Source organism: Chiloscyllium punctatum, chromosome 13 (assembly GCF_047496795.1).
Source record: "Chiloscyllium punctatum isolate Juve2018m chromosome 13, sChiPun1.3, whole genome shotgun sequence".
Lineage (NCBI taxonomy): Eukaryota > Metazoa > Chordata > Chondrichthyes > Orectolobiformes > Hemiscylliidae > Chiloscyllium > Chiloscyllium punctatum.
Window position 1 is genome coordinate 78,667,604 of NC_092751.1, and position 16,173 is coordinate 78,683,776.

The following is a 16,173-nucleotide window of genomic DNA, read 5'->3' on the forward strand; positions in this document are numbered from 1 at the left end:
AGGGAATCAAAGGATATGAGGAAAAGGCAAGAAAGTAGAGTTGAGAATTAGCTGTGATCTTACTGAATAGTGGAGCAGACTTCAGCTTATAGTCATATAGGATAGAAGTGACATTGCAGAAATATGTGGCAATCAGGATATCGAACTAAGGGAGGAACGCAAGAAAATTATAATTACCAGGGAACTGGTACTGACCAATTGTTAGGGCTATGGACTGACAAGTGTCCAGGTCCTGATGTACTTCATCATCGGGCTTTAACATTTTTGCAATAGTTTTAATTTTCCAAAGTTTCTGAGATTCAGTAAACATTCCATTTGAATGATAAATACAAAATATAATTCCTTTGTTCAAAAAGAGAGGGAGACAAAAAGCGAGACCAGCCAGTCAGCTTAACATGTGTCATAAGGAAAATGTTTGAACATGCACGGTACTAAGGAACAGACAACATGATTTTATGAAAGGGAAATCAAGTTTAACCATGTTTATTGGCGTTCTTTGAGGAAATTACATGCTGTGGATGTACTGTCCTCAGATTTCTAGGAACCAATTGATAAGATGCCATATAAATGTTATTGCAGAAAATTGAACCTCATGGTGTAGGAGGTAGCATATTGACATGCCTCAATAACAAGAGATATGTTAATTTGTTCTTTTCCAGGTTGACAAGGTGTAACCAGTGGTGTGCTTTTTTACAATTTATAGAAATGATTTGGTGAAGAGACAGAAGTATGGTTGTAAATTTTAATAAAGATGACACAAAGAAGGGTAGAAAATTAAATTGTGAAGAAGACATTGCATAGCTATGAAGTGATATATGTTGGTTAAGTGAATGGAGAAAGAAATGCCAAATGGTATGTAATATGGGAAAATGCTGAAATTGTCCACTTCTGTGGAATGACAGAAAAGGAAGCAGAACTAGATGGCCTCTTGAAAAGCAAAGGATAGAGCCATCTGGTTTCATTTTTTGGAAGTCTGTCTTGTTTAATTCTCTAGATTTCTGATGTTTTTTGAATAAGGCTGTGATTTGATTCTCTAGTTGTGGGGTCGTGCTTGTAGCCTGACCACCCACTTCACATTCAATAACAAGACCTGCAAACAAATCAACAGAACACCCATTGGATCACCAATTTCAGGGTTTCCAGCAGAAGCAGTTATTGAGGTACTCGGGAAAGAACAGCTCTCCCAACCATCCAACCCAAACTTTAGTTCCACTATGTGAATGACACCTTTGTTGTCACCAAACGAAACAAATAAAGGAAATGTACAATACCATCAATAATATCCTTACTGGCATAAATTACACAAAAGAGGAAGAGAACACAACAAACTGCCATTCCTAGGTGTCACAGTAGAGTGAGCACTCAATGGGGAACTTCAAACCTGCGCCTACAGGAAAACAACGCATGTGGACCAAATACTGAACTACAGAAGCAATCATCCCAACATCCACAAACGAAGCTGCATTAGAACATTATTTCAATGAGCCACCACACACTGCAGCACTGAAGAACACAAAGAAGGGAAGAGAAATATATGTACAGCGTATTCAAGAAGAACGGATACCCAATAAACATAGTCCACCGATTTCTTTAGCAATAAATCCAAACAAGCAGAAACAATGCGCCCAGAAACCCGAGCCACTTTACCCTACATCAAAGGCATTTCTGAAATGAATTCCAGACTACTCAGACCTCTTGGCATCATGGTAGCCCACAAACTTACCAATGCACTAAAACAGCGGCTAATGAACTTACAAACAACAAGCAAAATGAATGTAATTTACAAAATACCTTGCAAGGACTGTAACAAATACTACATCGGACAAACAGGTAGAAAATTGGCCACTAGGATACATGAACATCAACTAGCCACAAAAATACATGACCCACTATCACTCGTATCAATAAACACATCGATTTGGACTCCATCTACCGTCCTCTGAGTAAAAAAAACAGAAATGACATTACCCACCCAAAGAAACCTAAACACATAAATAGAAAGTGGGACATGCCACCAGCGCTTCACCGTAGGCTCACTGATGATGTTACCTCGTATGGTGATGAAACTTGACAACAAACCTTCCAGCTCAGTGAGCAAACTTGCATCCAAAATCTCAACCTGAGCTACAAAACTTTTCAAAAATTGTGAATGCCTAAGTTTCTGTAAATGGTGGTGGTACTGAGCCATTTTTGGTGATGGGCATCAGAATTTGACCTTTAGTACTTTCACTAAGTAGTGTTCAATTTGAAGGAGTTTTTATTCATCAGTTGGTGAAAAACAATACATGGTAATTAGTAAGTGGTTGCGTTTTCTGTGTTTGATCCAGAGGTTCATTAAATCCTGAGTTGATATTTTCCAGTGCCACTTATAACCTGATGGCCCAGGATGATGATGTCTGGGATGTTGACTGATGTGTATAATTCTATACATGATTTGGAGATGCCGGTGTTGGACTGGGGTGTACAAGTTAAAAATCACACAACACCAGGTTATAGTCCAACAGGTTTAATTGGAAGCATACTAGCTTTCGGAGCGATGCTCCTTCATCAGGTGATAATCCTTCATCAGGTGATATACATGATTCTATACATGTTTCCCTAACCTTGGTACCAATCCACACATGTTGCTGACAAGAAGTTTGCAAGCAGAGGGCTTTCATTTTCCTTTGACATGTCTTGGTTGATTGCTAATATTGCAGTTGGCTGGACCATTCACCTTTTTTTCTTTTCTAGCGATTTGATTCAACTGAGTGGCTTGCTATGCAACTTCAGAAGACATTTAAGAGTCAACCACGATGGTGTGGATCGGGAGTCACATACAGGACAGATGAGGTAAGGATTCTGGAACCAACAGGACTTTTATGACAATCCCTCAGCTTTATAGTCACTTCTATTGGTTTTAGCTTTATATTTATTTATTTTGGTTAATATTAATTCAAAATCTGAATTTGTGTCTTTTGCAAATTGGTTGAAACCTCCAGACTACTAGTTTAGTACATGATAGCTTACTCTAAGCAATGCAGAAAGAAGCTTTTTTGTTCTTTCCACCTCAAGTGGATATTTGTAAAGGATATCTATTTAGTCATTTGTTCCAAACCTTTGTAAAGTAAAATCATAACTTTATATCATGAAGATCTGTCAGTACTTTCACAATTCCCACTTGCCAGTCTATAATCAACTCCTTGTAATCTTTGGGCCTTTGTCAATAGCTAACTAATTTTCTAACTTTCCACTTCTTATTCTGCAGTATGTATCATGTCCTTTGAGCTCTGCAATGTCAACTCTGTAGTTTTCTGTGTTCAACTCTGCAGTCTGCTGAATTACCTTTCACGTGAAGCATTACAATTCAGGATTCAGAGGAGCAGGTGTTGGACTGGGTGGAGAAAGTTAAAAATCACACAACACTAGGTTGGACTATAATCTAGTGTTGTACAATTCAAGAAAATACTATCTTGCCCAGTGTGTCCATGTTATTGTTTAAGATCCACACCATCTTCCTCCCATCCAGCTTCATCTCATCCCATCAAAATATCCATATGTTCCTTTCAACTTTACATGCTTAATTATCTTTCCTACAAATGCACCAAATCTGTTATCCTCAGCTACTCTCTGTGGTCATCTGTTCCAAATTTTCACTACTCTTTTGGTTAACAAAGTTTCTCCTGAATTCCTTCTTGCATTTTTTTGTGACCATCGTATATGTATATCTCCAAGTTATGTCTGCCCACAGGAGGTAACTTCAACCCTTTGTAATCAGGTATTCCTCTGTCTTATCCAGCAAAGAAAGCACCAAGTCCTTCTTGATAGGCATAACCTCTCAGTTCTGATATCATCCAAATACATCTTGTGTTTTCTTCTCCAGTACCGTAATGTCTCTTTTATAACAAGAGTGGAACTTTTCATTGTGCCACAAGTGTGGTTTAACCAATGTCTACTTTTTCATTCCACCCCCTTGAGAAGAACATGCTATATTTTATCTATTTTTTAAAGGCATATAATTCTCAATTTTAATTTTAACAATTGTTGAAGCATCAATTAAGAGTAAGTGAGGACTGCAGATGCTGGAGATCACAGACGAAGAGTGTGATGCTGGAAAAGCACAGTTGGGCAGGCAGCATCCGAGGAGCAGGAGAATCGACATTTCATCATAAGCCCTTCATCAGGAATGAAGCTTCATGGAATGCTGCCTAACTGTCTGTGCTTTTCCAGCACCACACTCTTCGACTCTGAAGCATCAATTGCCCTTTGAAGAAATGAACAACAGTTCTATCAGCACCAGTCTCATGGAACATTACTTCACACTATTTTCTAATTTGAATAGCCATCTTTAACCCCCTATTCTGCTTTCTGTTTTGCTTTTGAATTAGTTACTCAGAGTAATATGTTCTGACACTGACCAAAGAGCAGGTTATATTGAACTTGATATTTTATGATGTGTCAGCATTAATTAACAACATGAAAGTAAATGCATCCTTGGGTAGCAGTTAGTATAATATGATCGAATTTTACATCCAATTTTAAAAGGAGAAGTTAGACTAGTATTTTAAACTGAAGTAAGGGCAACTATCTGGCAAAAAAGGTGATATAGAGTCATAGAGATGTACAGCATGGAAACAGAACCTTGGGTCCAACTCATCCATTTGGTTATCAGAACCTAATCCAGTCCCATTTGCCAGCACTTGGCCCATATCCCTCTAAATCCTTCCTATATATATATATATATATACCCATCCAATTGCCTTTTAAATGTTGCAATTGTACCAGCCTCCACCACGTTCTCTGGCAGATCAATCCAAGCACACACCACCCTCTGTGTGAAAAGGTTGCCTCTTAATGTCCCTTTTATATCTTTCTCCTCTCACCCTAAACCTCTACTTGTGGACTCCCACACCCCAGGGAAAATACCTTGTCTATTTATCCTGTCCACCCTCTCTTGACGAGTTTTGAGAAGATTTGTAGCTCAGGTTGAGGTTCTGGATGTAGGTTTGATCACTGAGCAGGAAGGTTAATGTCCAGATGTTTTGTCACCCTACTAGGTAACATGCAAACATATAAATAGAAAGCAAGAATCATCAGCAGTGCTTCGTTCAGAGGCCCACTGAAGATGTTACCTAGTTGGGTGATGAAACAGCTGGAAATGAACCTTCAAGCTCAGTGAGCAAACCTACTTACAGACCCTCCTCTTGATTTTATAAATCTCTATAAGGTCATCCCTCCCTGGACGCTCCAGGGAAAACAGCCCCAGCCTATTCAACCGCTCCCTGTAGCTCAAACCCTCCAACCCTGGCAACATCCTGGTAAATCTTTTCTGAAACCTTTCACATTTCACAATATCCTTCTGATAGGAAGGAGACCAGGATAGCACACAATATTCCAAAAGTGTCCTAACCAATGTCCTGATAAGCCATAATGTGACATCCTGTACTCAATGCTGTGACCAGTAAAGGAAAGCATACCAAACACCTTCTTCACTATCCTATCCACCTGCAATTCTACTTTCAAGGAACTATGAACCTGCACTCCAAGGTCTCTTTGTTCAGCAACACTCTGCAGGACCTGCACATTAAGTGCGTAAGTCCTGCTCTGATTTACTTTTCCAAAATGCAGCACCTCACATTTATCTAAATTAAACTCAATCTGCCACTACTCAGCCCATTGGCCCATCTGATCAAGATCCTGTTGTACTCTGAGTAACCTTCTTCGCTGACCACTATATCTACAATTTTGATGTCATCTGCAAATTTACTTATTATACCTCCTATGTTCACATCCAAATTATTTATATAAATGACAAAATAATGGAATCAGCACCAATTCTTGTGGCACTCCACTGGTCACAGGCCTCCGGTCTGAAAAGCACCATCACAGTGGCAGACATTCAATGAGGTATTACAGAAGACTAGCGATATCCATATTCTAACTATAAAGAAAGATTCGAAAGCATCCATTGTTAATTAGATAAGTTAAGGGCATTTGTTATGGACCAAGCCAGATCCACTCAAAACATTTTAAGAAGGTAGCCCAGAACCTAACTGTTCTAGTTCCTTTAAGTAGATGTAAGTTTGAATATTTCAGGTGTGATGCAGCTGGTCAAACTACTCAGTCTTAAATAAAACAGAATTTATTCACGCACAAACAAAAGAAAGCCGAATTTGGGATAACATAACTATTTGAAAGCCCAACAGGCACGACAATCCAATTTAACTAAGAGCTGTTCCAATTTCCTGCAACATCCCATAAACACACCCCTTGGCAAAAAGGTCAGTTCAAACACAAGTTTTTATGGGGGAGAAATGTCAGAGAGAGAGAATATCAGCATTTGTCTATTTATCATATCCATGCCCCTCATGATTTTATAAACCTCTATAAGGTCACCTCTCACCCTCCAACACTCCAGGGAAAACAGCTCCAGCCTATTCAGCCTCTCCTTATAGCTCAAATCGGTAAAAACAATGACTGCAGATACTGGAAACCAGATTCTGGAGTAGAGTGGTGCTGGAAAAGCACAGCAGTTCAGACAGCATCCGAGGAGCAGGAAAATTGACATTTCAGGCAAAAGCCCTTCATCAGGAATACAGCAACATTGACTAACATGACCTCTCAACTTCTATACTCAATGCCTGGATCAATAAAGGAAAGTATTTCAAATACCTTCTTCACTATTCTATCTGCCTGCGACTCTACTTTCAAGGAACTGTGAACCTTCACTCCAAGGTCTTTTTGTTCAGCAACTTTCCCTAGAACCTTACCATTAAATGTGTAAGCCCTGCTGTGATTTGCTTTTCCAAAAAGCAGCACCTTACATTTATTTAAATTAAACCCCATCTGCCACTCCTTGGCCCATTGGCCCATCTGATCAAGATCCCGTTGTACTCTGAGGTAACCTTCTACGCTGTCCACTAAACCTCCAATTTTGGTGTCATCTGCAAACTTACTATCCTTTGTTCACATCAAAATCATTTATATAATTGACAAAAAGTAGTGAATCGAGCACCGATCGTTATGGCACTCCACTGCTTACAAGCCTCCAGTCTGAAAAGCAACCCTCCATCACCACCCGCTGTCTTCTAACTTCAAGCCAGTTCTGTATCCGATTGGCTGGTTTTCTCTGTATTCCATAAGTTCCAACCTTGCTTACCAGTCTCCCATGGGGAACCTTTTTGCACGCCTTACTGAAGTCCATAACGATCATGTCCACCACTGTGCCCTCATCAGTCCCTGTGTTACTTCTTCAAAAAACTCAATCGTATTCTTGAGACATCATTTCCCACGCACAAAGCCATGCTGACTATCCCTAATCAGACCTTGCCTTTCCAAATAAATGTAAATCCTGTCCCTCAGGATTCCCTCCAACAACTGGCCCACCACCAATGTAAGGCTCACCAGCCTACAGTTCCCTGGCTTTTCCTTACTACCTTTCTTAAATAGTTGCACCACGTTAGCCAACCTCCAGTCTTCTGGCACCTCACCTGTGACTATCGATGATACAAATATCTCAGCAAGAGGCCCAGCAATCACTTCCCTAGCTTCCCACAGAGCTCTAGGGTACACCTGATCAGGTCCTGGGGATTTAGCAACTTTAATGTCTTTAATGTGTTTCAAGACATCCAGCACTCCCTCCTCTGTAATATGGGCGTTTTTCAAGATGTCACCATCTACTTCCCCACATTGTATATCTTCCATGTCCTTCTCCACAGTAAATACTGATGCAAAATACTCGTTCAGTATCTCCCCCATCTCCTGCTCTACAGATAGGGTGCCTTGCTGATCTCTGAGGGGCCCTATTCTCTCCCTAGTCACTCTTTTGTAGTGGATTTGTAAAAACCCTTTGGATTCTCCGGAACTCTGTTTGCCAAAGCTATCTCATGTCCCCTTTTGCCCTCCTGATTTCCTCTTAAATATACTCCTACTGCCTTTATACTCTTGTAAGGAATCTCTCGGTCTCTCCTGTCTACATGCTTCCTTCTTTTTCTTAACCAAAATTTCAATTTCTCTAGTCATCCAGCATTCCTTAAACCTACCAGCCTTTTCTTTCACCCTGACAGGAATATACTGTCACTGGACTCTTGTTATCTCATTTTTGAAGGCTTCCCATTTTCCAGCTGTCCCTTTACCTGTGAACATCTGCCCCCATCAGCTTTTGAAAGTTTTTGCCTAATACCATCAAAATTAGCTTTTCTCCAATTTAGAACTTCAACTTTTAGACCTGATCTATCTTTTACCATCACTGTTTTAAAACTCATAGAATTATCATTGCTGGCCCCAAAGTGCTCCCCCACTGATACCTCACCTGCCCTGCCTTATTTCCCAAGAGTAGGTCAAGTTTTGAGCCTTCACTCCTCGTTACATCCACATACTATATCCAAAAACTTTCTTGTACACACTTGACAAATTCCTCTCCATCGAAACCCTTAACAATATGGGAGTCCTAGTGTATGTTTGGAAAGTTAAAATCCCCTATCATAACCATCCTATTATTCTTATAGATAACTGAGATCTCCTTACAAATTTGTTTCTCAATTTCCCGCTGACTATTAGGGGGGTCTATAATATAATCCCAATAAGGTGATCATCTCTTTCTTATTTCTCAGTTCCACCCAAATAACTTCCCTGGATGTATTCCCAGGAATTTTCTCCCTAAGTACAACAGTAATGTTGTCCCTTATCACCTTATCAAAATTGCCACCCTCCCCTTCTCTCTTGCCTCCCTTTCTTTCCTTCCTCTAGCATTTGTATCCTGGAACATTAAGCTGTCAATTCTGTACATCCTTGAGCCACGTTTCCGTAATTGCTATGATATCCCAGTCCCATGTTCCTAACCATGCCCTGAGTTCATCTGCCTTCCCTGTTAGGCCTCTTGCATTGAAGTAAAAGCAGTTTAATGTATTAGTCCTACCTTGTTCTCTGCGTTGTTCCTCCCTGCCCTGACTGTTTGACTTCCTCCCTTTCCCAACTGTACCAGTCTCAGATTGATCTCTTTCCTCACTATGTCCCTGGGTCCCACCACACCACCTTACTAATTTAAATCCTCTTGAGCAGCTCTCTGCCAGTATATTAGTCCCCTTCCAATTCAGGTGCAATCCATCCTTCTTGTACAGGTCAGTTCTACCCCAGAAGAGATTCCAATGATTCAAAAATATGAACCTTTCTCCCATGCACCAGCTTCTCAACCATCTGGTCTATCCTCCTATTCCTACCTTCACTAGCTCGTAGCACCAGGAGTAATTGAGATATTGAGGGGTGGCATGGTGGCTCAGTGGTTAGCACTGCCGCCTCACAGCGCCAGGGACCCAGGTTCGATTCCTGCCTTAGGTGACTGTGTGGAGTTTGCACATTCTCCCCGTGTCTGCGTGCATTTCCTCCGGGTGCTCCGGTTTCCTCCCATTGTCCAAAGATGTGCAGGTCAGGTGAGTTGGTCATGCTAAATTGCCCATTGTCAGGGGTGAATATGGGAATGGGTCTGGGTGGGTTACTCTTTAGAGGGTCGATATGGACTTGTTGGGCCGAAGGACCTGTTTCCATACTGTAGGGAATCTAATCTAATTATTATCCTTGAGGACCTCATTTTAAAATTCCTGCCTTGCTTTTTATATTCTCCCTTCAGAATCTCATTCTTTTCCCTTCCTGTGTCATCGGTTCCAATGTGTACAATGACGTCCTGCTGGTCTCTCTCCCCTTTGAGAATATTCTGCACCCTGTCTGATATATCCTTGATCCTGGCACCAGGGAGGCAAACACCATTCTGATTTTTTGCTGCAGGCTGCTGAAATGTCTGTCTGTGCTTCTGACCAGCGAGTCCCCTATCACAACCAATCGCTTGGAACTCGCGTATTCCTCATTACAGTTGAGCCTGTCTCCATACCAGAAACTTGGATATTGGTGCTACAGTCCCCTGAAAGTCCATCACCCCTGACATTTTCCATGTCACCATATTTGTTTGAAATGGGGATAGCCACAGAACACTCCTGCACCACCTGCCTACCTCTTCTACCTTTCCTGGAGTTAACCTATCTGACTGTATCTGTGGTTTTACTCCTTTTCTTTAACTGCCATCCATCACACCCCCTAGCTCTTGTAACTTCTTCATTGTCCCAAACTGTCGCTCCAACCGATCCATTTGATCTGACAGGATTCATAACCAAACACATTTCTTGCAGACATAGTTCTCAGTAACATGTAAACTCTCTCTGAATTCCCACAGCTGACAAGAAGACCAGAAAATAGCACTGTCATTTTGCTCTGAAAAAGTGCTCCAGGCTAACTTAGTAATTACGGTTTGTGTATTAAAAATTTTATCAAAAGACTGCTTTTAATAAAACATATAATCAAGAATGAATCCATTCTACTGTAGACTTAAAGCACGGTTTCATGTTAAAAACTATGCACTTATCTGTTCCTCTGCTGTGAGTTCTCCCACATACATTCCTTCAAGGTCAGCTATGAATTTCTCTGTTTGTTAATTTTTCCGAGACGCACTCTGATGTCCCAAGATACATGAACTCTAACAGGAAAGGCATCAACTGTGTGGATTCACTGCTATGTCAGTTAGCAGTGGAGGTTTCTTTTTCTCTCTCCCTCACTGACCATGTGCTTGCTGTCTTTGTCTTTCTCAACACTCTGTTAAGATTTCTTTCTGGCTAGAGTCACTATCAAATAGTTCACCTCAGCCAATCTCCTTTTGACTTGATAAGGGCCACTAAATTTTGCTTTTAAAAGTTTACCTATCACTGGACGTAACACTAACACTGTCTCTGATGGCAAAATTGCAAATTTTTGATTTCATGTCTGCTTCTTGTTTCATTGTGTACTGTAATACTTTTAAGTGCTGTCTCGCCCACTCCCTACCTCCGTTTATTTGTTCCCTAACCTCTGACACAGATTCCAATATGTGGCCCCTGAATTTTATTGGTCCTCTCACTTGATGCTGAAAAACTAATTGAAGTGGACTCAATTTGATCGATTCATTTAGTGCATCTCTGATGGCAAAAAGTACAAACGGAATTCCTTTATCCCAATCATTTGAATAGTCTTGACTATAAGCCCTCAACTTTGTCTTTAATGTCTGATGCCACTTTTCTAGCGCTGCCTGTGATTGTGGATGATATGCAGTAGAATTGAATTGTTTTATTTCTAAGCTGTACATAATTTTGATGTAAAGTTTGACCTTGATCTGATTGTATCTCTGTGGGTAGTCCATAATCGTGAAAACTTTGAGTAACTCCTCTCCAAACCTTTTAGCTATGATATTGCAAAATGGAATGGCCTGTGGAAATCTCGTGGACACATCCATTGTTGTTAACAAATACTGATGCCCACATTTGTTTTAGGTAGAGGTCCCACACAATCAATTAAGCTTCAGGTTCCTCAAATGCATGACTAGATGTTAAAGGTTCAGGTTTTCCAATTGCCTGACATGGATGATATTTTTGTCAAAATTCAACTACATCCTTGTGGAATCCAAGCCAGTCAAAATGTTTTTATATTTTAGCTTGAGTTTTTGTACCCCTATATATCATCCTACTGGTAGTTCACATGAAACCCGCAACACCTCCTCTCTATAACCCACTCGTAATATGACTTGATGAACTTCTGCCCATTTCTTGTCTGCCTCAATATATGATGGTTTCCATTTCCTCATTTTTAAGATAGTAGCACTCAGGAGTACATTCAGATTATTTCTGATTCTGTTCTAACTCAGTTAATTTCTCTGAGTTTAAGATGTCTACTTTGTCATCCATCTGCTCCTGGTTTGTCTCAAACATTTGATCAAACAGGGTCTCTGATAATGCCATTTCAACTTTCTTATCTCTCTGATTTCTCATGTTTCGACTGGTGAATTTGTGACCTCGTTACCACACTATCAGGAAATGTCCCAGGATACACTTCCTATAATACCTCAGTTGCCTGATTTTCCACTGGCTTTTCAGCCACTTTAGAAGCGCTTCTACCTGTGAACCAGCTATGCCTTTAGCAAGGACAAATTGGAGCTGAGATTTTGTCCAGTATTCCACTCTTCACTGGACACTCGAACCACTCTCTGCATATTTGTTGTGGTTCTGTTCTCCGCGCTGGGAATTTGTGTTGCAGACATTTTCTCCTCTATCTAGGTGACATCCTCAGCGCTTGGGAGCCTCCTGTAAAGCGCTTCTGTGTTGTTTCCTCTCAGACAACAACTCACCAGGACAAAGGACCCGACACCAAGCATGAGCAAAACCAACATAGTGTACAAAATCCAATGCAAGGACTGAACAAAACACTACATAGGACAAACAGGAAGACAGTTAACGATCCGTATCCATGAACACCAACTAGCCATGAAACGACACGACCAGCTATCCTTAGTAGCCACACACACAGATGACAAGCAACATGAGTTCGACTGGGACAACACTACTACTATAGGACAAGCCAAGCAGAGAACAACCAGGGAATTCCTAGAGGCATGGCACTCATCCACAGATTCTATCAACAAACACATTGACCTGGACCCAATATACCGGCCACTGCAGCAGACAGCTGGAACTGACAACCGGAAGCGGCAGGTACAAATCACTATAAATGCCGGAGGAAAGATCACAGAAGCGCTTCACAGGAGGCTCCCAAGCACTGAGGATGTCACCTAGACAGGGGACGAAACGTCTGCAACCCATTTCCGAGCGCAGCGAACAGAACCACAACGACGAGCACCTGAGCTACAAATCTTCTCACAAACTTTGACTCTCTGCATAATTGAGCGCTTCTTGTCTCAAAGTGAATTCCCGTGACTAGCACTTTTTCTGGTAATGGTCCTTCAGAGGTACATATCTCCTCATCTTTCAGCATCAAAGATTGAAAGGATCCTGTATCTCTTAATGTGGTAACCTCTTTACCTGCAGCTCCGAGCCAATGTGAATAATCTTTACTTTCCAAGTATATGGTTTAAGAAAATCTGGTACTTCCTCCTTAAGCAACCCCCCACCAGCCTGTACATTGTGGTGCAGCCTTTTTATCTCCACTGTGCTTTCCATTACCACTCCAAAAAAAATTCACTGGCTTATCCTGTTTTCCTATATCTGTCTTCCCAGTGCTCTTTCTAACCCACAAATACTGTGATTTCATGTGGCAATGAAAACATCGGAGCTTTTTAACTTCTCTTCCACCTTCAAAGGTTTCCTTTTTACCCTGTGGTAAGTTATCCTTCTGATCTTCACCGAGATGTGAGGATTTCTCTTTACCCCAGTTTCTTTCCCTCACAGTTTGAAATTGATGTTAGAAGACAAACTTTGATTTATGAACCAACTCATAACCATCAGCCATTTCAGCTGCTAATCAATGATGCTGTTTTAACTCTTGCTCCTCCACATGAGTTCACACTATCTCAGGAAATAAATTTAGATTACTTACATTTTTAGATTACTTACAGTGTGGATACAGGCCCTTCGACCCAACAAGTCCACACTGACCCGCCGAAGCGCAACCCACCAATTCCCCTACATTTACCCCTTTACCTAACACTACAGGCAATTTAGCATGGCCAATTCACCTGACCCTCCCACTCCTCCAAGGTAATCGTCTCGCTCAGAGCGTCATGGGCTTGCTCTATTTTTAATGCCCTTGTCCACCTCTCAATATTACTTTGTTTGATCCTTTCAAACTCAATGTAGGTTTGACCAGGGTCCCCCCCTTAGATTCCTGTAGGCTTCTAGCGCAAGCTCACATGCACTTAAAATGGCTTTCTTCACCTCCTCATACACCCCAGAGACCACCTGTGATAGTGATGCAAATACCTTACTAGCTCTACCTACAAGTTTTGTTTTGATCAACAAAACCCTCGTGATCATTGGCCATTGCATTCATTTAGCCACTTCTCAAATGAGATGAAGACGCCATCAAATTCAGGCAATGCGTGAATATATTTAAACAGCTTCTCATCAGGCTTTGGCTACCACGGGTTTTCTCATTCTCACTGTCTTTCTCACTAAGCTTATCTTCAGCTTTCATCTCCATCCTTTTTAGCCGACTTCTGTCTAAGTGCCAATTTATGACATTCAAACTCACTATCTTTATTCCTTTCATCTCTCTCCTTTTATTTTTGTTTTTCTAAAGCGATTCTGTCCTTTTCTTTTTGTTCTGCTAGGGCCTTTCTTTTTTTTTCTCTTTTAATCGTAATTCAAACAGTTTCACTTTTTTCTCTTTCTTTTTCTTTTGCATCTAACTTAAGCTGCTTCATTTTCAATTGAGCATTAGCTATCTGTGAAGATACTGATGGCGGTTCCATGAAGTTTATATGCTGAGCTATTGTATATATCTCTTTTCTTACAGACAAAGGTAACTCCAACTCCAGCTTGACTGTCAATTCCAGCAACTTTCCTTGTTCACCTTTTGTAAGCCGCCAAAGTCTCTTCTTCAACCACTAGAAAACTTTTAGTAACTGAAAGAGCCATTACTGCACCAAGCACTGCTTAAACCACCTGAATTTTAACACCTGGAACAAATGACACTCACACCTACCACTGCTTTTGAATCCAACAACCCTAATCCCAGGTCAGAACTCTAGAACAAATTCTGCAAAGAGCCCCCAGTCTATTATGGACCATGCCAGACCCCTTCGAAACTTGTTAAGAAGGTAACCTAACTTCTCTAGCTGTTCTGCAATTTCCTTCAACATCCCATAAATACACCCCTTGGCAAAAAGGTAAATTCAAACATAGGTTCTTACAGGAAAGAGATGTCAGAGAGAGAGAGAGGGAATCAGCATGGAACTGTTTCTTTGGGTCCCCAGCTACAAGGAGAAAAAACCCTGACTGGGAGAACTGGTCACTCCCCCATCATTGTATAAGTGTTCTTAAAAAAACCTTTCCTGACTGTTAACTTAGTCAGCATGTTTTCGCCATTACTACAGTAGCCACTTCAGACATTTCAGCACCTCTGCCTTTATGAGCCCTCTTGAAAAAAAAACCAAAGACCGAATGACCTTGTTAAAGGAACAGAACTGCCTCAAAGTATCAAAGTTAAGGACAGTAGTGGGAGACTGTGTATTGAGTCGGAAGAGATAGGAGAGGTCTTGAATGAGTACTTTTCTTCAGTATTTAAAAATGAGAGGGATTGTATTGTTGAAGAAGAGAGTATGAAACGGACTGGTAAGCTAGAGGAGATACTTGTTTAGGAAGGAAGATGTGTTGGGCATATTGAAAAACTTGAGGATAGACAAGTCCCCTGGGCCTGAAGGGATATATCCTAGGATTATGTGGGAAGCAAGAGAGGAAATTGCAGAACCGTTGGCAATGATCTTTTCGTCTTCACTGTCAATGGGGATGCTGTGTGGGGACTGGAGAGTGGCAAATGTTGTGCCCCTGTTCAAAAAAGGGAATAGGGATAACCCTGGGAATTACAGGCCAGTTAGTCTTACTTTGGTGGTAGATAAAGTAATGGAAAGAGTACTGAGGGATACGATTTATGAGTATCTGGAAAGACACTGCTTGATTAGGGACAGCCAGCACGGATTTGTGCCTTGCAAGTCTTATTGAATTCTTTGAGGAGGTGACCAAGCATGTGGATGAGGGTAGAGCAGTGGATGTAGTGTACATGGATTTTAGTAAGGCATTTGATAAGGTTCCCCATGGTAGGCTTATGCGGAAAGTCAGGAGGCATGGGATAGTGGGAAGTTTGGCCAGTTGGATAGAGAACTGGCTAACCGGTCGAAGTCAGAGAGTGGTAGTAGATGGTAAATATTCAGCCTGGAGCCCAGTTACAAGTGGAGTTCAGCAGGGATCAGTTCTGGGTCCTCTGCTGTTTGTAATTTTTATTAATGACTTGGAAGAGGGAGTTGAAGGGTGGGTCAGTACATTTGCAGACGATACGAAGATTGGTGGAGTTGCGGATAGTGAGGAGGGCTGTTGTCGGCTGCAAAGGGACTTAGATATGATGCAGAGCTAGGCTGAGGAGTGGCAGATGGCATTCAACCCTGTCAAGTGTGAGGTTGTCCATTTTGGAAGTACAAATAAGAATGCGGAATACCGGGTTAACGGTAGGGTTCTTAGTAAGGTGGAGGAGCAGCGGGATCTTGGGGTCTATGTTCATAGATCTTTGAAAGTTTCCACTCAGATGGATAGAGCTTGTAAGAAGGCCTATGGTGTATTAGCGTTCATTAGCAAAGGGATTGAATTCAAGAGTTGTGAGGTGATGTTGCAGCTG

At 41.2% G+C, this 16,173-nt stretch overlaps 1 protein-coding gene across 2 annotated transcripts in view; it reads left to right on the forward strand.

The window, feature by feature from the left end:
* Positions 1-16,173, forward strand: part of LOC140484553 (primary cilium assembly protein FAM149B1-like) — a 185,734-nt gene that overhangs the window by 58,171 nt on the left and 111,390 nt on the right. For both annotated transcript variants that reach the window (XM_072582919.1, XM_072582920.1), the window contains exon 9: positions 2,734-2,832. In XM_072582919.1, coding sequence (XP_072439020.1) covers positions 2,734-2,832 — 99 coding nt within the window. The remainder of the gene's footprint in view (positions 1-2,733; positions 2,833-16,173) is intronic.